This window comes from Triturus cristatus, chromosome 4_2 (genome assembly GCF_964204655.1).
Source record: "Triturus cristatus chromosome 4_2, aTriCri1.1, whole genome shotgun sequence".
NCBI lineage: Eukaryota > Metazoa > Chordata > Amphibia > Caudata > Salamandridae > Triturus > Triturus cristatus.
This window is the reverse complement of record NC_140586.1, coordinates 367,106,928-367,128,797: the sequence shown is the minus strand read 5'-3', so window position 1 is coordinate 367,128,797 and position 21,870 is coordinate 367,106,928. Positions and strand designations below refer to the sequence as shown.

The 21,870-nt window shown below is 47.0% G+C and overlaps 1 protein-coding gene across 5 annotated transcripts in view; it reads left to right on the top strand.

The window, feature by feature from the left end:
- The window catches only part of LOC146833904 (complement factor H-like), a 1,264,875-nt gene that overhangs the window by 839,100 nt on the left and 403,905 nt on the right, over nt 1–21,870 (top strand). For all 5 annotated transcript variants that reach the window (XM_085601813.1, XM_085601812.1, XM_085601811.1 and 2 more), the window contains one exon: nt 1,961–2,164. In XM_085601813.1, the coding sequence (XP_085457939.1) occupies nt 1,961–2,164 (204 nt within the window). The remainder of the gene's footprint in view (nt 1–1,960; nt 2,165–21,870) is intronic.

The following is a 21,870-nucleotide window of genomic DNA, read 5'->3' as shown; positions in this document are numbered from 1 at the left end:
GTAATACAGCAGGGTATGTACCGTTATGATAATGCATTTGCCTGCTAGACATTTCTAGTAACAGCCAGCCCAAGGGACCTGTTAGGTTATCAGCCTGTCAGCTCATGTATTCTTTGTAACTCAATACACAGTCGTGGTGATGATAGAATCAGTGCCTTCAGAGATGAGGGATATTGAGGAGAGAAATCAAAAAGAGATCAGAGCTAGAAGTGGGGGGCAGTGGGTAAGGCCTTCAATTAGGTCCTATATTTCTTCTTTTGAAGAAAGAGCTTGTTCTTTTGGGACAAGGGCCCAGATTGCTTCTCAGCACCACTTCCAGCGGGAAGAGGCATCTCCTGAACAGAAAGGGAACCAGAAGGAAGTGAGCTGTTTGTGGTAAATGTAGGAATGTGATTAGCACAGGAAGGAGGCATTAAAAAGGGATCAGCAGTCTAAGTCTCTGTAGCACAACTGAAAATAAGTGCTTGAGATAAGAATTAGGAAGAATGTTAGGTGAGTTTGAGAAAGAGGAGAAGAAAGGGGTAGGAGGAAGCATGCCACAGCAGAGAATATTAAGAGTATTGTCCAGCAAGTACAGGAAAGGGGAAATGAAGCAGTATAGACAAGGAAATAGACTCCATCTTGATAGTAGTAGTATAAGTGGTAGTAGTTGTCTAGAAATGTGAAGATTTTCAAGCAGATGAATGGACACAGAAGGGTTTACCACAAGCAACCTGTGAGTAGCCAGTATTACATTCAAAAGGTGGTCCAAAAAGCTGATGACTAGTCCATGGTCCAAAATACCCAGCGTGTAGATCGACATAACCTCTGAGGTGATTGCAGTACATATACATGATAAATGGATGAGTACACCGTCAGTGTGGAAAATCTCTCATGCAAGACCTGTGGAGCAGCCTAAAGGACCCAAGAAAGAGCATCACAGCAGCATGCCAGTGAGTGAGACAGAACACCAGGAAGAAGAAAAGGAGCTTCTCTGCCAAAGGCCCTTGATTTCAATTCTCTAAAATGCTAGTGGTACTTGTTGTGGCATTAAGCACCCTTTGATCTCCCATAACATTCCAGAATTGACGTTTTGCCCCGCCTTTAGCCTCCACAAATTCTGATATTTGATGCTGGTGAAAAGACAAAAGGCTTATTGTGAGTTTGGCGGTGTGGGAGCAGGATTGCCCACACTGCCAAACCCATGTTTGAACTGCCCGTTAGATTAGAAGTTTCTCCTGTCTGGCAGGTAGTTCTTTGGTATTCACAGTGCAATACCTATGAAATGACAGCTGCAGTCCATGCCGTGCAGGTTCTGGTGTGCATGCTCACAGGGGGGCACATGTTGTGCCCCTCTATGTGCATCCACATGGCGTGAGGCACCAGGGGGCCCTGTAGGGCCCCCTTCGTTTCTTCATGCCTTACTTTTTATGGCAGTCGCACCGCCATGAAAAGTGTGGCAGTGAGGAAACTCGTAATATGCTTGGCGGGGCCGTAGCAGCTCCGCTAAGTATATTACGGCCTCACGACTACTGCACAACCGCCAGGGAACGGCGGTTGCGGTGGTCCAAGGCGGCCCAACCCCCTAGTCGTAATAAGGTGGTCGGGAGACCGCCACCGTGAGTCTAGCAGTCCGTGGACTGCCAGATTCATAATAAGGGCCAAAGTGTGAAAATTGCAAATGTTAATTGGGCTGGTGGAGCGCTGTTTTTCTTCATGTCCCTGCCAGTGGCTTCATTACCCAAGAGACCAGCAGTAGCATGGGATGTACTGGGATTACCAAAGAGCAAGCTAGGAGAAGCAACTGCTATCCCTGACCAGCCATATGCTTCAAAATGGAATGCAGTGTAACATTAGGGAGCACATACTGGACCTTAGATTTCTCTTTCTATTTTCACTGTCACAGGAAACAATTGAATAGCATGGAATGTTTATTTGATAAGACCCATAAATAACAATCCACATTGGGTGTCTTTGACAGAACCATGCACTCTAGGTCCAGAAGAAATGGCCGAAAACAACATAAGGTTTCGATGGTCCTACGAAGAGAAATTGTATGTTGAGCATGATCAAGTAATTGAATTTATGTGCCCATCAAATGACTACATTCAGCATGAAGATTCACCACCATTCATATCAACCTGCATCCGTGGAAAAATGCTGTATCCTAGATGTATCAGGAAAGGTGAGTACAGTCTGCGACAATTAAAATCACGATTTTTAACTGTAGTTCACTTTACCAATAGAATGTACTGAACATTAATGCCTAATTTGCAATATTTCAGTAGTTCGCTGTTTATATTCGAATAGTTCCGTTTTTTATAGTAGAACTTCACAGACGAATAGAAAAAATATCACATACTGAATGTCAAATTAAATTCATTTTAGTTTATGTAGTATTTGGCTCCTTTGATGTATGTTGTGTTGTGTTTACAAATTCCAAGCCCGTATACATTCTTGTTTAAAAATATTGCTGCATCCAGGGCAAACCATAGTGGCGTACATGTCATCCTTGCAGCAAGTGTAGTGGCACCGGTGTTCAGAGGTGTGGAGAATCCTCCGCACAACTCAATTCTACTAGCCGTTTTTTAGGTCTCGCGAGCCAAAGGCTCGAAGAGACATTTTATATGTGGGATTTTCAAAGTGCTACCCACACTTTTGGCTGGCCTAAACCTTGAGTGCACGAGATCACATGCACGTGCACAGACAGCTGCTCCTCTGCTAATTGCATTCCCCCCTCCCTTCTCACCCAGTCCTTTGATGCTCTGGTCGATTACTTTCACTTTCGCCGCTTTGACCCTTTCATTCCCCCCTCCCTTCTCACCCAGCCCTTTGATGCTCTGCTCGCATCTCCCTCCTCCCTGGGCGTGAAGGGAGACAGAGACATCCTCCTTAAAGCTCTGAGCATACACCCCGCTCCCTCCTCATCTTTCGCCAGCTTCACCTCTTTCACTCCTCCTCTGCCTTTATCCGTTCTCCCTGCTATCAGCAACCCGTGAAATACCTTCCTCTTTTACACCCTTCCTTTTCTCACCGCTACATCTTTCTTTGCATTCACAGCTCTCCGTGTTCCCTCCCTCTCCATCTCGCTAAAAACACCTACTCCTCTCTGCCTCTCGCCCTGCTTTAACCGGCTCATTCTCACACTTTCCTGGCCGCATACTTTCCATGTGGTCTCCCTCTGACAACACTAATTACACTGGCGTTCCTGCCGGCACGCGTGGGTTCTTCTTTACGAGTGACCATCACACCGTGCCAATGCATGCTGGCCCCAGAGCTCTCCAATCAAAGTTTAAAACACTGCATCTGCTGTCAGGGGCGCTATTACATACACACTTTAAGGGGGGGCTATTTTAAAGTAGGTGGGGGGGTTGGAGCTATCTTCAGTACCTATGCCAATGTTTGCTTGTTAGCGTTTCTTTCATTAAGCACATCTACGGATCCCGCAAGTGCCTTGTTCCTGAAATGGCGTTGGGGATAAGCGCACAGGCACTGGTTGCTGCTTCAGTTGATAAACTGGTGGCGTGTGAACCAGAGAACTGCCCCATGCACATTGAGACGTAAGATGCACGATGACGCATCTTGTCTGGAGGAACGGGGAAGAGAGTAATTCTGACAAATTGCTGCTGTAGTTTGAGTTTGAAATGCATGTTTCGAGTAATCCGTACCAGCAATATTCTGAAACCCTCACTTTCACGGTTTTACACGCGTGGGTAAATATCTCTCGGGAAATATATGTTCCTGAAAAAACAGTCGCCAGCGTGTGTGAGTTTTGCTGAAAACGTCGTTTGTTTGAAATGAATTACAGACATTTTTGAAAAATATGAACACAAATACAGCTGTTTCCATGACTTAAGAAAAGGAAGGCGGTTTAAATTAATTTCGCTGACCTCCGATGTGCATTTAAGAGCAATTGATTACAATAGATGTATGCAGTGAGCAGCTGAATAACATCCATCAGTGAGCTCAAATCCTCTATACATAAATATGCTTTATTATATGCCACATAATTTTACACCACTCAATGCAACCCAATTCCACGCCATGCTACACAATTCTATGTCACATAATTCTACTCCACATCACATAATGCCACTCCACATCATGCCACATAATTTGACAGAACACCACATAATTCAACAAAGTGTAACATAATTCCACTCCTCCCTACATGACTCCACTCCACACAATGGCATTCCACATCACACAATTGCACTCCAAGTTACACATCTGCCCTTCATGCCACACAATTGCTCTCCATGCTGCACGATTCCATGTCTCACAATTCGACTCCACGCCACAGAATCCCACGCGCCAAGTTCCACGCAACGTAATTCAACTCCACACCACATAATTTCATGCCATATATTACCCCTCCAAGTCACATAATTCCACTCCACCTATTTTCAATCCACTCCATACCACATCATTTCACCCCATGCCACATAATTCCACACCACTCAAGGCCTCGCAGTTCCATGCAACACAATTCCACATCTCATAATTCCACTCATGCCACAAATTTCCACTCACACAATTCCATGCCACATAATTCTACTCCATACCACATAATTCCACTTCAGTGCACAACATATAATTCCACATCATGCCACATACTATGCCACATAATTTCACTCCCTACAACATAATTCCACTCTGTGTCACATAATGCCTCTTCCCTTTCGTGCCACATAATTCAGCTCACCATATTTCCACTCAACTCAATTCCTTGCCATGCGACACAATTGCACATCACATAAATCCATGCCACATAATTCTACTATATGCCACACACTTTCACTCCACACCACATAATTCCACACCACGTCACATAATTCCACTCCACATCACTTAATCCCACTCCACACAATTGCACTCCATGTCACACAGTGGCACTCCTCACAATTCCATGTCTCAAAATTTCACTCCATGGCACACAATTGCACACCATACAATTACACACCACACAATTCCATGCCAAAAAATTCTGCGCCACTTAAAGCCAATCCATGGCATGTAATGCCATGCCACACAATTCAAATCAACATAATTCGGCTCCATGCCACATAATTCCACGGCACGTAATTCCACTCAACACCACACAATTCATTACCATGTCACATAATTCCACTCCATGCTATATGATTTCCACTCCACTCAGTGACACTCCATGTCACCCAATTTCACTCCACATCACACAATTGCATTTCACGCCACACAATTCCACGTTGCACAATTCCACTCCAGTCAACACAATTACACTCCATGCAACACAATTCTGCACCACACAATTCAACTCCATGCCACCTAAGTGCACTCCACCCTCATATTTCCAATCCAAGCCACATAATTCCACTCCATGTCGCATAATTCCAATCCTCTCAATGCCGCACAATACCATGCCAAACAATTCCATGCAACACAATTCTTCTACACATAATTTCACGCCACCTAATTCTACTCTACACCACATAATTCCACTAGTCAACACCCCACAATTCCATGCCACACAATTCAACTCCATCCCACATAATTTCACTCCATGCAACATCACATGACTCCACATCATGCTACATAATTCCACTCCATGAGACATAATTCCAATCCATACCACATAATTCCACATTGTACCACACTGTACCACCTAAATTTAATCTCCCCAAACCAACATAATTTCACACCACACAATTCCACACCACACAATTCCATGCCAGACCATTCCATGTCACATCTCATAATTCTACTCCACGGAGCATAATTCCACTGTTTGCCACCTAATTCTATGCCACACCACTTGATTTCACACCATGTCACATAATTCCACTTCACGGCACTGAATTCCTCTCCACACAATTGCACACCACGTCACATAATTGTAGTTCACGCCACACAGTAACATGTCTATCTCAGTGAATGCAAAATAATTCCACTCCACATAATTCCATGCCACATAAAGTGCTCTCCACTTCTCATAAATCCACACCACATAATTCCATTCCATGGCACACAATTGCATGCCACATAATTCCATACCACACCCCATAATTCCACACCACATCACATAATTCCACTCCACCCCATACGTCCTCTCCGCAGAATTGCACTCCATGTCACACAATTGCATACCACGCCACACAATTCCATGTCTCACAATTTCCCTCAACACACCACAATTCTAGGCCACACCACACAAATCCACACCAATTAATTCCATGCCATACCACATAATTACACTCCATGGAACGTAATTCCATGCCACATAATTACACTCCACTATTAATGAATCCCCTCAATAACATAATTCCACTTAGCGGCACATAATTCAAGTCCACCAAATAATTTCTTTCCATGCCACATATTTCCACTCCATTCCATGACACATACTTCCATTCCTCTCAACACAATTCCATGCCACACAATTCCATGCCACACAATTCCACTCCACACAATTCCACACCACACCATATAATCCTACTCCACGCCATGCCAACTAATTCCACACCACATCCCTTAATTCCACACCATGACACATAATTTCACTCCAGGTAACATAATTCATTTCCATACAATTGCAGTCTATGCCACACCACGCCAATCAATTCCACATCTAACAATTCAGCTCCATACCACACAGTTCCAAGCCACTCAACATACTTTCATGCCACATAATTTCACCCCACACATCATAATTTCACTCTGCATATTTCCACTCTACTTGACACCACGTAATTCTACTCCCCTCTACATTTGCAGAACAAGCATTTGCAATGCAATAGGTCTCGCATTTACGCAAGTTTGAGCTATTCACATTACAAATAACAATGCCTTTTATTTTTGTTTTCTTTTTTAAAACTTAAATAAAAGGCAGTGTCATTTACAATGCCACTAGCTTAAACTCGCGTGAATGCGAGACCTATTGCATTGCAAATGCTTGTTTACTTGGATGTTTGGACCCATTTGCATTGCTCACATTAGAGCCAACAGCTTTTTTAGCACGCCACCGGCAAGTGAGTCAGTTGTACTGCAAGAAGAATCATGTGGAATCATGTGTACATCATCCAATTCCTGATGTCTTGCCTCGCGTTAAAATAATCCGTCTCTGACTCTAATCGAGTTTTGCCAAATTGATTACTGGATCAGCCCACTAATGTCCCAGGCTGCGATATGCTTACTCCTTACTGTTGCGGGTTCTAGATGAAAGCTGGTGGTCCTGGCCTGCAGACACTAGTGGGTAGCTGGTCAGAAGGCATATTAATTTTCTGCTGCACGTTGCAGTGGATGGATCGCTCGCAGGTATTATAGCCCATGACAATCACCTTGATTGGGTCCAATCAAAAATACTGAGGACTGATTTAGAGAAAGGTGCTAGTGCATATCTCTCTGAAAAGCAGTGCTAAGTAATGCTATGGTGAAGATTTATTTCCAAATATAAAATTTGCAAATGCCCAAATTTTTGGTTACATAAAATTTGCGTAATTTCAGGGAAATTTGGATGACACAACTATGCGTAATTTACACCAAAGTTAGACGGTGGGGGTAGAAAATAGTTCGCTGAGATACATTTTCTGCTCTAACCATTCTGTTGCCAGTACCTCTTGTGACTTTTTACATGAGGCTGCCTTTGTGTAAAAATGTCACGCAGACCACAAACCATATTCACACTAACTTTATTAGTATAAAGTATGCCATTTTTCGCACCTCCTGTGCTAATGTAGATTTTTTCTGTAAGTTACATTTTCAGTCTAGGATTCTCTGCTGCGAGACTATATGTCACTATCTACCTAGATAGATGAGAGAGGAAATAGAAAATGCAAGAAAAATAGTTTAAGTGGTCTAACGAAAAGTAATTAAATTAACTGCCCACTAAGGGGCATATTCTCAAGTCCCTATCGCCACCACAACTTCACTTTCAGTGACATTGTTGTGGTGATAGGTGCTTAGCCCTATTCACAAGGCAGCATTCAGCCACGTTAAGTGGCTTAACACGGCTTAACGCTTCCTTTTGAATAGGGCTCCTTTCAAGCTGTTTTTAGCGTGAAAGGGGCGTGCAGTGGGTGTTGCGATGGGCGTTCCACCCCAACACCCATTGAGTTTGATGCTACCTTCTATCCTCAAGGGCAGCGTAAATAGGAGGTAGCGCCAAACTTAAGACCACGAAAAATCAGGTCTTAAGGTGGCGAAAATAGGAGAAATGCTTTATTTCTCCTCGTTTTTGCTTTTTCCATGTGTGCTGCCTTGTGCAGAACACATGGAAAAAGCAATATGCCATAGTTTGTTTATGTACAGGAAGGTGTCCCTTCCTGTACATGAACAAACCTTTTTTTTTAAATGCTGTTTTTGTAACTTACATGTGTGCTGCATGAAGCAGCACACATGTAAGTTACAAACTGGCATTTAAGGTTTGTTTATGTGCCGGAAGGGACACCTTCCTGTACATAAACAAACCTCCCTGCTTGCAGACACCATCGCAGGGGAAAATGCGAGGCTGCACCATATCCTTGAGAATAAGGTGCAGCCTCGCGTTTCCAATGTGGCGGACAGACGCATTAAGCCAAGAAAGCTAACGCCTCTCTCCGCTACTTCCTTGAGAATATGGCCCTAAAAGTCTATCAGATGATAGAATTGTTCAAAAAGTATTCTAAGGCTTTAATTACAAGTTGCACAGTACTGGGGTGATTTCACTTTACCAGAACCATGATGTAAAATCTTCCAAGAACTGCACTTACAAGTAGAACCTCATTAAATTGGTAAATACAGTGTGGGGCTCAGTTTGCTGGCTGTAAAGTCACATAGATTTCACCATTCCATGTGGTTTTGCACATTCATTTACCATCAGCTCTGACCAGGTAGTAAATGAGTGCAGGGGCCGGTGCTTGCACTAGGTCTCGCATTTGCGTGAGTTTAAGCTGTTGGCATTATAAATGGCAATGCCTTTTATTTATCTGTTTAGATAATTAACACATAAATAAAAGGCATTGTCATTTACAAAGCCAATAACTGAAACTCTTGTAAATGCGAGACCTATTTCATTTGAAAGAAGCGCCTACCATTGTCCTCGGCTGCTTTGAAAGTGAAAGGCGCATGGCGCACTGAATGATGCAAGAAAGCATGTCATGCCTGCCATAGGAGAAACTCATTAAAGAAAATAGTGCTTACAGAGCAAATAAGATGTACCCTGTAACAACTGAAGTAAAAGGGCCAGTCCTCATGGGAGGTTAGAAAAAGAGACAAGACGGTACTAAGGTTGGAGTAACAAGCCTATTAATGAATCAGAAGCCAGCATTTACAAAGGCCAATGACACAAGCCACTGAGAACTGTGGGCGGAGAGTGGGCGGGGCTTCAAGTACATTCTCGAATACAGCATGCCTCACAGAGCAGCGCATTCGTTGCCCAGACTGAACCTAAAAACATAAGGGCCCCTCACGGACACCACATCGTGACTCAAGGCTTTCCAGGTTCGCCTCTGTCTTGCAGCAATCTCAGTGCTTCTTCGCAGCACATTTAATGTGGCTGCGTGTCTCTGCTTCAGACACGAAAGCGGGACATTTGGTAAACGCCCTAAGTGCGGGGCACCACTGAGGCATGCAAAAGGAGGGACAAACCCGCAGAAAAGAGAAAGGGTGGCCCCCTAAACTTTGCACCTCAAATAGATTTGCAGTGTGAGTCCGCCACTGGGATGAAGGGTTTTCCAACTAAACAGTCTGTGCATTTTAAACGTACTGTGTGCCTATCTCCTGCACGCTGATGCTCCTTGCTTAATCAGACCTTGTGACGGTAGGGCCAAGGTCAAATTCTACGACAATACAGGAGGTCATTTTTAACCTGGAGAGATGTTCCGATTACGTTTACGAACAAAGTTGCATTAGAAAAGTGACAGTTGAATTAAGTTACTAACCGAAGCTTTCAGAGACACAGCTATTGTTGGTACTTCAGGCTGAATCTCACTGGTACTCCGGTCCAGAGTTGTGAACAGCCCACTGCAACCCAACTGCACCTGTCTTTAACTACACAACCGGGGTAAATTAACTTTATTTTCCTTGCTTGTAAAAAAAACCATGAGCATGGCATCTCCGTTACACGACTGTGGGTTATTTATACAAGCAAGACATTGAGACAAATGCAATGAGTTAAGCCAGTGTGATGGCTCAGTGAGTTAAACGCAGCTAAAGAGAGACTGGCATGGCTAGCTCAGCCACCTATCTTTCCAAGGTCACAATTTTCACGTTCACCAAATTGGACAGTTTGGGTGCTGTAGCATACTGGCCGCTGTAGCATAGCTGGGCAAGTGGTGTTAGTATGGGTTAAGACTAAAGCGGGAGTGGGAAGCAAACTACTCACCCCTACCGGTCTGAAGGCTCGAATGGAGTGTTTTAGCAAGCAGGAATAAAGAAATAATTGTGAAGATTATAAGGCAGAATGTTGCAATGCCACAGAAGACAAATGGTGAAATCAGGTGTGTTTAAGAAAGTGGCTGTGTGGGATAAAGCGATGGAGTCTGCAAGTTATATAAAAACTGTCTTTATGTAAGTGCCATAAATGGAACCACTGGTGCAAGAGCTAAGGCATCCAGCTGAGGCAAACTCCAACCGCTTCTGCTGTATTCAAGCCTACGCTCCTGCATCAGTCAATTCCACATTACATGTTACAGTTGCATGTGACATAAACAATACCTATTAGACATGAATGACTGTAAATTGTAGAATGAAAATAAAGGTAGGATACGATTACCACACTGTGCCAACCAGTTCTTAAACAATGCCGTGTTTTTTTATCTTGATCGCCAGCTCGTGAAAAGAGGCTGAGGATGAGCTAATTTGTGTGAAAGGGCTTCGTGGATAACAGGCAGGCAGAGAGACGTGTGTACAAAGAATAGATATGGTTTAAAATGGATGTCGGGTTTAGGCTAATTTAGCAAGTACATCGCGTATTTGCATAGGACATACATCATCCATCCCTGGTTAGTGTGGGGACGTAAGGGCCAATAATGAAAACAGAGTTCAAATGCCTAAGCATACTTAGAAAGTTATTGTATGAAAATAGTTCAATTTAAGTGTATTAAACAATTTAGGTGCCGATTCCAATCCTGTAAAACCCGGGTACGAATGGTCGTACGGAGCGTATTCTCCGTACGACTCGTACCCGGGAAATCCACCTTACAAACCAGCAAGTACGATTCGTACAGAAATACCATTTCCGTACGAATCGTACGCGACGTCCGCACGGAGTCAGGCAGCGTTTTACGGACCAGCAAGTACGATTCGTCCCTACGTCATTTCGCACAGCTATTTTTTTACGACAGCTAAAAAAAGCCGGAAACCTGAGTCCGACGCGAAAAAGGAACTCCGGTACGGGACGGACAGACATGGACCCCATCCTACGTGTCATCCCGGCCCTCTTAGCCTACGACCTGGTGCACCGAACCCGACGCACACGCCGCAGAAGGTGAGAACAACACCCAGGGGTCAAGGGGGGGTGAGGGGCAGGAAACATACCCCCTAACCAAATTAAAACCTACAATATTGAGGACATACATTACCTCCAGGGTCTGGTCACTTCAGGGGGCGTGTCCACCAATCCCTGCACCGCAACAACGGAAGTGGACGTGTACGCGTACCCCTATGGCAACACTACAATAGTGATACGCACCGTACTCACACATACATAGCATGGGTATGGTCCGTAGCACTATATTAGTGGTGCCGTGGGGGTACGCGTGGTACGGACCGTACCCACGCTCTGAGGGCGTGGGTACGGTCCGTACCACGCGTACCCCTACGTCACCTCTACAATGGTGGTACGCACCGTACCCACGCTCTGAGGGCATGGGTACGGTCGTACCACGCGTACCCCTATGTCACCACTACAATGGTGGTACGGACCGTACCCACGCTCTGAGGGCGTGTGTACGGTCCGTACCACGCGTACCCCTACGTCACCACTACAATGGTGGTATGGACCGTACCCACGCTCTGAGGGCGTGTGTACGGTCCGTACCACGCGTACACCTACGTCACCACTAATATAGTGCTAGGGACCGTACCCACGCTCTGAGGGCGTGTGTACGGTCCGTACCACGCGTACCCCTACGTCACCACTAATATAGTGCTACGGACCGTACCCACGCTCTGAGGGCGTGTTTACGGTCTGTACCACACGTACCCCTACATCACCACTAATATAGTGCTACGGACCGTACCCACACTCTGAGGGCGTGGGTACGGTCCATACCACGCGTACCCCTACTGCACCAGTACAATTTGGATACAAGGCGTACACACGCCACGAATGTTGGCTTACGGCCTGGTGCAGCATATTACCAGTATATTGGGGTGTGTGTATGCCCAGGACAGCAGTGTACTGTGCCAAGGGTGCGGGTGGGTGGGTGGGTGGCTGCCTAGGATTCCCAGCAGTGGACAGACATGTGAGGGGTGGGTGCAGAGGAATACCAGCAGTGGACAGAGACATGTGAGGGGTGGGTGCCTATCACTCCCAGCAGTGGACAGAGACATGGGGGTGGGTGCCTATCACTCCCAGCAGTGGACAGAGACATGGGGGTGGGTGCCTATCACTCCCAGCAGTGGACAGAGACATGGGGTTGGGTGCATAGGAATACCAGCAGTGGACAGAGACATTTGAGGGGTGGGTGCCTATCACTCCCAGCAGTGGACAGAGACATGGGGGTGGGTGCCTATCACTCCCAGCAGTGGACAGAGACATGGGGATGGGTGCCTATCACTCCCAGCAGTGGACAGAGACATGGGGTCGGGTGCAGAGGAATACCAGCAGTGGACAGAGACATGTGAGGGGTGGGTGCAGAGGAATACCAGCAGTGGAAAGAGACATGTGAGGGGTGGGTGCAGAGGAATACCAGCAGTGGACAGAGACATGTGAGGGGTGGGTGCCTATCACTCCTAGCAGTGGACAGAGACATGGTGGTGGGTGCCTATCACTCCCAGCAGTGGACAGAGACATGGGGGTGGGTGCCTATCACTCCCAGCAGTGGACAGAGACATGGGGGTGGGTGCCTATCACTCCCAGCAGTGGACAGAGACATGGGGTTGGGTCATGAGGAATACCAGCAGTGGACAGAGACATGGGGGCGTGTACATCATTATCAGATGACCACAACTCCATGGGTGTATGTACGCATCCCTAATTTTCGACTATGTTGATAGTGCCATAACAACACATCACTGACAGCAGTGTCCCACTCCCATGAGGATGGATGTCTTTCCCCCACTGCATGACACACCACATGTGGGTGTGAGGACAAATGACACATGCATACCCCCCCCTGGCGGATGCAGCACAATACACACACTGAGATCATGCCACAAGACTGTATAGTCATTTCAATGCCTATTAAACTAAGAGAGCCAAAGGGAACACACACTGTCACGCACATCCCAGGACTGATAGGAATGTACAGGTGCTGGGACAGCCACCAAGATGTTGTCTCTCATGGAAGGAATAGGGTGGAGTTCCCACAGATACAATGCCCACAATTGTGAGTCATGTGCCCAAATACCCTGCCGAACAAGTACCATATGTGTGCTAGGCTGGGATTACATACATGCATAGTGCTGAAAAGGGAGAATTTCGCCATGAAGGCATTTCAACATACTCAATACACAAGTACAGTGACTAGCAAGGATGGCACAGATGATGCAGCCGGAGACATTGCTGAGCAGGCATGGCCATAGTTGAAGGGATCCATCACCAACAAAGGAAATGTAGACACAGGTCAGCACAACAATTGTGCAACTCTCTGCAGTGAAGATGTCAGGTGCCACAGAGGAAGGAACACTCCTTGGTACAATGTCTCAAAACACAAATAACACAGACGACCAAAGATTCTTTGCAGAGACCTTGTGATGGCACGCAGATACCATGGTCCACCTCATGACCATCAGACTAGAACATTTCCCAGAAACATAACACATTACCACAACCCCAACTCCTGGAGCATCAGCACCAACATCAATACCTGAAATGCAATAGTGTTCAAAGTAAAAATAAAATGCTTTATTCAGCATAAAACAACATTTTGGAAAGAACACTATATACAAAGGCCAATGGCCAGTCCAGAATAGAAGTCCTTGGGGGGACACATGGCCACGCGTCTCCCCTAGCTTGCCTGCACACTGGAACCCTCAGGTTCGTCGACCCGGGGGGGCATCATGTGGGGAAGGACCAGGCACCGCAGGGACAGGAGGTGTAAGGGTAGGTGTGGTGGGTGCAGGGCTGGACGCCTCCATCACAGGGGGTGGGGACGCCAAAGAGGGAGGTGAGCTCGGCGCTGCACACTTCTGCCAGGTCGTCCAGAGCATCCCCTGCACCAGAAGAAGCCACAGGCACAAAGGAGGGGGGGTCCGAGGGATGGGGTGCAGTGCTTCTGGGGGAGGGGGTGGACATGGGGGGGACTCAACTCCCCTGCCCGTGGAGTCCCTCGCCCGCTTGCGGGTGGTGACGCAGTGGGGATGAGGGCCAGCACAGACATGTAGCTTTCCTTGTCTGACTGTGTGGCAGGGGAGCCAAGTGGAGTGCTTTTGGAGGGACTGGGTTGTGAGGCATGCAGACTCAGACTGTGGCTGCGTGTATGTCTGTGTGCCCCAGACCCAGTGGGTGTGCCTTTATCCCCCTGAGTGTCCGTGCCAGGAGGTGTGTGCTTGCCCTTACTTGGTGGTGTGCTGCCTGTGTGTGGTGGGGTGCGTGCTTGGGAATGTCTGGGTGTGCATGGGACAGTTATGGGAGTGGGAAGTGTGGATGGGGCTGGGGTGGGGGGGGACGAAGCACTGCAGGAGACTGACTGCTGCCATCAGTGAAGAGTCCATGGACCGCAGCAATATCCGTTGGTCAGACATCGTTGCTGACATACCCTCCATGAACGACACCATCTGTGTCAGCAGTCTGGTGTGGCCATGGAGGACATTCAGCATCGATGTCTGCCCAACCTGCAACTGCCGCTGAATGTCCACAGACTCTGCAGTGAGGGCAGCAGGGGTGACAGCGGCAGGGGGTGCGGTGCCTGTCCCGAAGGAGACATGGTTGTGCCCTGCACGGACAGAAGGGACCGGAGCAACTGGGAGGGCGGTGATGGGAATGGAGGAGGCGGGGACAGATGTTGTGCTGCTGCCAGGTGTTGTAGCAGCCTCCGCCCCCTCGATAAGGTCAGCCTCGGACCTGTCAGCATCGTAGTTGGTCTCGCCACCAGACAGGGGGGAACAACCTTTACAACGCAACTTTTACAACGCACTACCATTACAACGAAACTGTTACAACGCGAGTGGATTTACAACGCATGCCATTACAGCGCAAGTCTTTACATCGACTTGCACTAGATGGCGTGCTAACATTACAAATAGTGTAGTTTACTATCCCAACACCTTCCCTACTGTTAAGTGGACTGGAGTTGGAATAGTAAATTACACTTTTCTAATGTTAGCACGCCATCTAGTGCAAGTCGATGTAAAGACTTGCGTTGTAATGGCATGCGTTGTAAATGCACTCACGTTGTAAAACTTTCGTTGTAACAGCATGCGTTGTAACAGCATGCGTTGTAACGTCATACATCCCCAGGCAGGTCCTCCGACTGACTCCCCTTGCCCTCCGTGCCACTTGCTCCCGCAGACTCGCCAGCACTGGTGGCACCGGTGCTGGATCCCTCCTCCAGGTCCGTGCAGGTGTCTCCCTCGGTTTCCTCCGATGATGCTGTGGGCAAGGTGAAGATACAGAAAATAATCAGTCACCTGTATACATCTGACACATGAGTCCAAACAAAATAGGTCACAGTGCATATCAGGCAATGCATCATGAGTAACATCTAGATTACTCCGCACATATGTAAGCACTGTACTCCCCAGTTGGTTGACCCACCATGCCACTTGGAAACAAGGAAAAATAGGACACACCAGCCAAAAACTTGAATGAGAAATATACTGAGAAGCTAGTGTCTGGGAACAGTTGAGCACAGCAATACTATGAAGTCATGCCACCTCTTGTTTACTGGGAAAGAAACAGTATTGGTGCACCCACGGCAAAATAACAGACCTCAATGCTAAAGGTGTCCCCACACTCACAGGCCTGTAAGTACTTTGGAAACCCAAACGAAATACATTTTGATCCCTTGGGAATCACACCACTGTACGCAATCGACATGTTTAGAATGTGTGAATGTGCCACTTTGTGAACAGAAAACACATGTGCCTGTATAAAAGAAGTCTCACAAGGAGGTGCACACAAAACTATATTTACCCAGTCATTGTATAAGCTGCCAGCCTTATTTAAAGAAGCCACTGTTAGAAAGAAATGGTGTTTCAGAAAGTACATATACATGGGACCACGGCAGTCTAGATGACTTGACACTCGTAAGTTGGTATCATCAACAACCAAGGACTTACCCAAATTCCACCGCACTGTGGGAACATGGATATGTATAATCTGAAAAACAGTCTTATTCGAACTGTGCCTTTCTTTAAAATGTGCCAGCGTGTTCCATGAAAGTGTAAAGGTGGTTTCTTGTGCACTTCCTTGGGAGACATCTGTCATGCAGGCACATTTTTGTCCTGCACAACAAAACATAAAACTCAAGCATTGAAAACATGAAGACATGTTGACAAGTGTAGTGAGTGCCAAGGTACAATACTTTTTGACTAACAACTTGAATTATGGCACTTGTCACATGGCCATCCGTACCATGTGACACAGTTGGCAACACATCTGACCCACTGCCTGTCATGTGGAGTGGCACACATGTCCAAATACAGGCCATTGCATAAGCTAATGGGCCTGCAATTGTGTTGGAAAAAGGCATATCTGCACTGAGGAGACACCCTCATGGCAAGCCAGAATGTCAACACAGATGTCAGTACACAAAGACAAAACTACATAGCATCTGGACCACACAGTGGTGCCAAAAACGTATGAGCAGGAATCGTGTATTTAAACTATTGACACATGCTGCAAAGCACAAACATTAAACCCTGCACAACATGACTGGGTCACTGCATGTTGAGTCTCTGTCCAGCCAATTATCACACACAGGTCAGACCTGGCAAGGAGACATAAGGTTTGGCCATGTAGGCCTCACCCGCACAAAGCCCCCATACCTGAGACAATGTGATTGAGACAGATCAAGATGTGACACCTCTTAATCAGGGTTTACCAAAATGTGCAGCAAGAATTCCCAAATGTACTCCACATCACCTCATGAGGCTGCCAACACATATTTGTGACAAACAACCATCAACAGATAGTTGTGAATAGACACACAGGCACTGCCCAGTGTGAGTATGCACAAGCCAAATGGGGTCTCCCTGTCCAGTGGACACATGTAGCACACTTTAGATAAATACAAATGAGGCCAGGGAACAATGCCACAGAGGCCAACCTATGATGCACACACAGAGAATGGGCACAGTGTTGGATGACACACATGATTACGAGGCAAGGGTGTCTCAGGGGACTGTAGTGGGCACACTGCTCCATGGTCCTGGAATTATCTGACTGTAACATGAGGAACCGTCCTGGCACTATGCATATCTCCCACTCATGCACATCATGTCTGAGGCCACAACATCGGTCATGCATGCTGCAAGTGTGTTCATTTGAAACCTCACACTCCTATGTTGAGACTCAGCATCATTGCCAACAAATATGGACCCCCAAATGACTGAACAGGACAGGGCACAGGCAAGGTACCAACACATGTCACAGACCCCCCCCCACATGATGCAGAAAGCAATGTGCACTTGGATTAACTGGCAGCCTAGATGACCATGTGCAATAGTGATTACACACAGACCAGGGAACACATGTCAAGGAGGGGAAGGGAGGGATAAGAGCACCGGTTGACTTTGGGGAACAGGATATGCACTGCACATATAAACCCTGGCAGTGTATCCAGGCGACAGAGCACTTCCAAAAGCTGGTGACACACAACAAACACACATGTACCTACCCCCTCCTTGCTGCTGTCTCTCCTGGAACTGCCTATCCATGTCAGGGAAGACCACCGCCAGGACACGCCTCATCTGGTGGGTAAGGCGTCGGCGCCCGCCGAGGGGGCGTGGAGGTGAGAGCCCCAGCTGGACCCGGGCGATCCTCCGGGTCCAGCACCGGATGTCCTGCCACCGTTTTCTCACTTGGGCTAGGCGCCGACTGCGACCCTTCGCCGATCTCACGGCCCTGACGGCCCGCTTCCAGATCTCCCCCTTCTCGTAGGCAGTTACCTGTGAGGATGACAAAGTGAGACAACATCACTACACCTGCTCCATGTCACAGAGACACACATTTGAACATCTTTAATATGTTGAACAGAGCATAGGATGCTGCCAAGGAATAGCATCTTTGTCATATGGACATTGGCCTCTGTGGAAGCCCCAATGCACTACATGGCATTGAAAATACACAGGTGGCATGAGGGGTGCGACACACTCCCTGATCATGGCACACACTGTGCATCACAAGCAACACCAGGCTGATGGACAGAACCTCAAAGCAGTTACATGCCCCAGGCCACTGACGCAACCTCAGCAGAGTACACAGACACACACAGGCACAGATCAATCACCTACCATTGGAAACAGCGGATACAAACCTCACTCTGCACATGTGCCACTTGCCTGTGGGGTGTCACAGGTGTGGGGCTAGCTCAGCAAGTCAGACACACAGCACGGCTTACTTCTCACATCAGATGGGTAGAGCTGTTGCCTCCTCCATGCAGCTGTGGTGCAACACTTCACACAGACACTCACCCACATGACAAGGAACATTCACACACATCACTGTCCAGGGGGCGTACACATCACTTGGACACTCTCACCACAGCTCCACTCAACTCACACACACACATCTGTGGGTACAGTCACCTGTCACACCGGGGGGACCACTGAATCACCTCAGGACTATAGACCAAAAATGCCACAAAGGATTAGCCAGGCTGAGTGTGTCATGCACTATGCAGTGAATGTCACAGTAAGCACAATGCAAGTGAGGAGTGCACACATGAACTACTCTGCATGAGAGACATACGCCATTCCCCCCCCGGGACCCACTATAAACAACATTGCATGTCTGTCACACCTGGACACAATGCCATTAGTGACAGTCACAAAAAAGGTGCACAGTCAAAGGTAGTGGAGTCAGCACTCACCTGCTCCCCTGGTCTCCCATACAGGCTGGGGTACTGTGGGAGGATGACATCCAGCAATGCCTCATTCTCCTCCTGGGTGAATGGCTGGGCCCTCTCCACAGACCTTGACATGGTGCCAGAGGAAGCACAGACAGCAGCAGTGTTGTCGACAGGAAGGTTGTGCAGGCAAGTGCCCTCTCATGGGTTCTGGCTGACTTATATCTGCCTTGCTGGGGTCTTTCATTTACAGGAGTACAGAGTGATTAGTCAGACTCATTTGCATCCTACGTTTCCTCCAATCCCTTTAAACATACACCAGTGACAGCATTTGCATCGTTCAAATTTTGAGCATCATGTCCAGTCAACAACCTCTTTGCAACATTGTATTTTGTGGCCAACTGACTTTTCCAGGACACCTGATGGAAAAATTTGAACTGAAAACTCGGTATCCATGACGTACGTGTACAAGTACGTGTACACACTAGTTGTACATGTTCGTGTACAAGTACATGTACGCACTAGTTGTACACGTACGTGTACTACCTTAGTACATGTATTTGAACACGTACGTGTACAAGTACGTGTACGCACTGGTAGTACACGTACGTGTACTACCTTAGTACACGTATGTGTACAAGTATGTGTACTAAGGTAATACACGTACGTGTGCAAGTATGTGTACCCACTAGTTGTACACGTACGTGCACTACCTTAGTACACGTACTTGTACACGTACGTGTACAAGTATGTGTACGCACTGGTAGTACACGTATATGTACTACCTTAGTACACGTACGTGTACAAGTACGTGTGTACGTGTACAAGTATGTGTACGCACTAGTTGTACACGTACGTGTACTACCTTAGTACACGTACGTGTACACCTACGTGTACAAGTACGTGTACACACTGGTAGTACACGTACGTGTACTACCTTAGTACATGTACGTGTACTACCTTAGTACACGTATGTGTACAAGTACGTGTACGCACTAGTTGTACACGTACGTGTACTACCTTAGTACACGTATGTGTACAAGTATGTGTACTAAGGTAGTACACGTACGTGTACAAGTATGTGTACGTACTAGTTGTACACGTACGTGCACTACCTTAGTACACGTACTTGTACACGTACATGTACAAGTACGTGTACGCACTGGTAGTACACGTACGTGCACTACCTTAGTACACGTACTTGTACACTTACGTGTACAAGTACGTGTACGCACTGGTAGTACACGTACGTGTACAAGTACGTGTGTACGTGTACAAGTACGTGTACGCACTAGTTGTACACATACGTGTACTACCTTAGTACACGTACGTGTACACGTACATGTACAAGTACGTGTACACACTGGTAGTACACGTACGTGTACTACCTTAGTACATGTACGTGTACTACCTTAGTACACGTACGTGTACAAGTACGTGTACGCACTAGTTGTACACGTACGTGTACTACCTTAGTACACGTACGTGTACAAGTATGTGTACGCACTGGTAGTACACGTATGTGTACTACCAGTGCGTACACGTACGTGTGTATGGTCCGTACCACGCGTGCTCCTACGGCACCACTACTATAGTGATACGGACCGTACACATGCCCTCAGAGCGTGTGTATGGCCTGTATCACTATAGTAGTGGTGCCGTAGGAGTACGCATGTGTGTAAGGACCGTACACACGTATGTACGGTCCGTACACACACGCGTACTCCTACGGCAACACAACTATAGTGATACGGACCATACACACGCCCTCAGAGCGTGTGTACGGTGCGTTTCACATGCTTACACTGGTGATAGGAGGCGCACACGAAGGGAATGGAGGTCTCAGACTCGCACAAGGCTGTACATCAAGTCATTGTCATTGCAGTCCTTCATGTGCAGGGCCTAGGTGTGTCAGGCAGTGATATTGCACATGTCTCCTCATGTTTTAGCACAATTGATGTGTGATGACCTGTGTACACATGTCATGTGTGATGGGGCACTATGTGGCACACTTCCGCTTCACACTTTGCACATGTGTGCATGTAGTACAAACGTGTCAAGCACAGCATCACTGGTATGGCACAGTCACCAACACCCGCAACTGTCCCCTGATGCCAGGGACAGGGAAACTAACAACTGACATTTAACGACCAGCGTGCCCTTATGTGACTATGTCATGTGTGTGTCATGTGTTCCCATGAGCTTGCTGTTGGTGTTCCGTCAACTGCATCTGCTGTTGCTGCATCCAACATGTGTCTGTGTGTAGATGGGCATGGCACACATCTACGCACACCATGCCACATGTGGATTCCCACGTAACGTGTGTCTGTATGCATCGAACATGATATTTTGACATGAGGACATATCTGCGTCGTCTCAATGTCTGTGTTTTCTGTTTTCACGTGTACCCCTTCATCGCAATGTGTGTGATCTGTACATTTGACATTCCATGTGACCTGTGCGTCTAGCTTGCCGTCAGCTGTCTGTATGAGATGACATCCTTCAAATGCAGATATGTGGATGTATGTCACTCCTGTGATGTCTCTGGCTGTTCACTTACACTGGCCCACAGCTCGTTTCATGGCATTTCATGTAGACTTGCCAATCAACGGGTGTAGCTGGCTTTTCGTAGGAGTATCACCTGGCTGGGATACGTGTCCTGGATGTATTGCACAGACCAGACTCTGGGCCCGATTCACAGAACTAACTTAAGACAAAATCCTAAACTTACTACCATTTTCGTATTCACAGAAGGCACTTA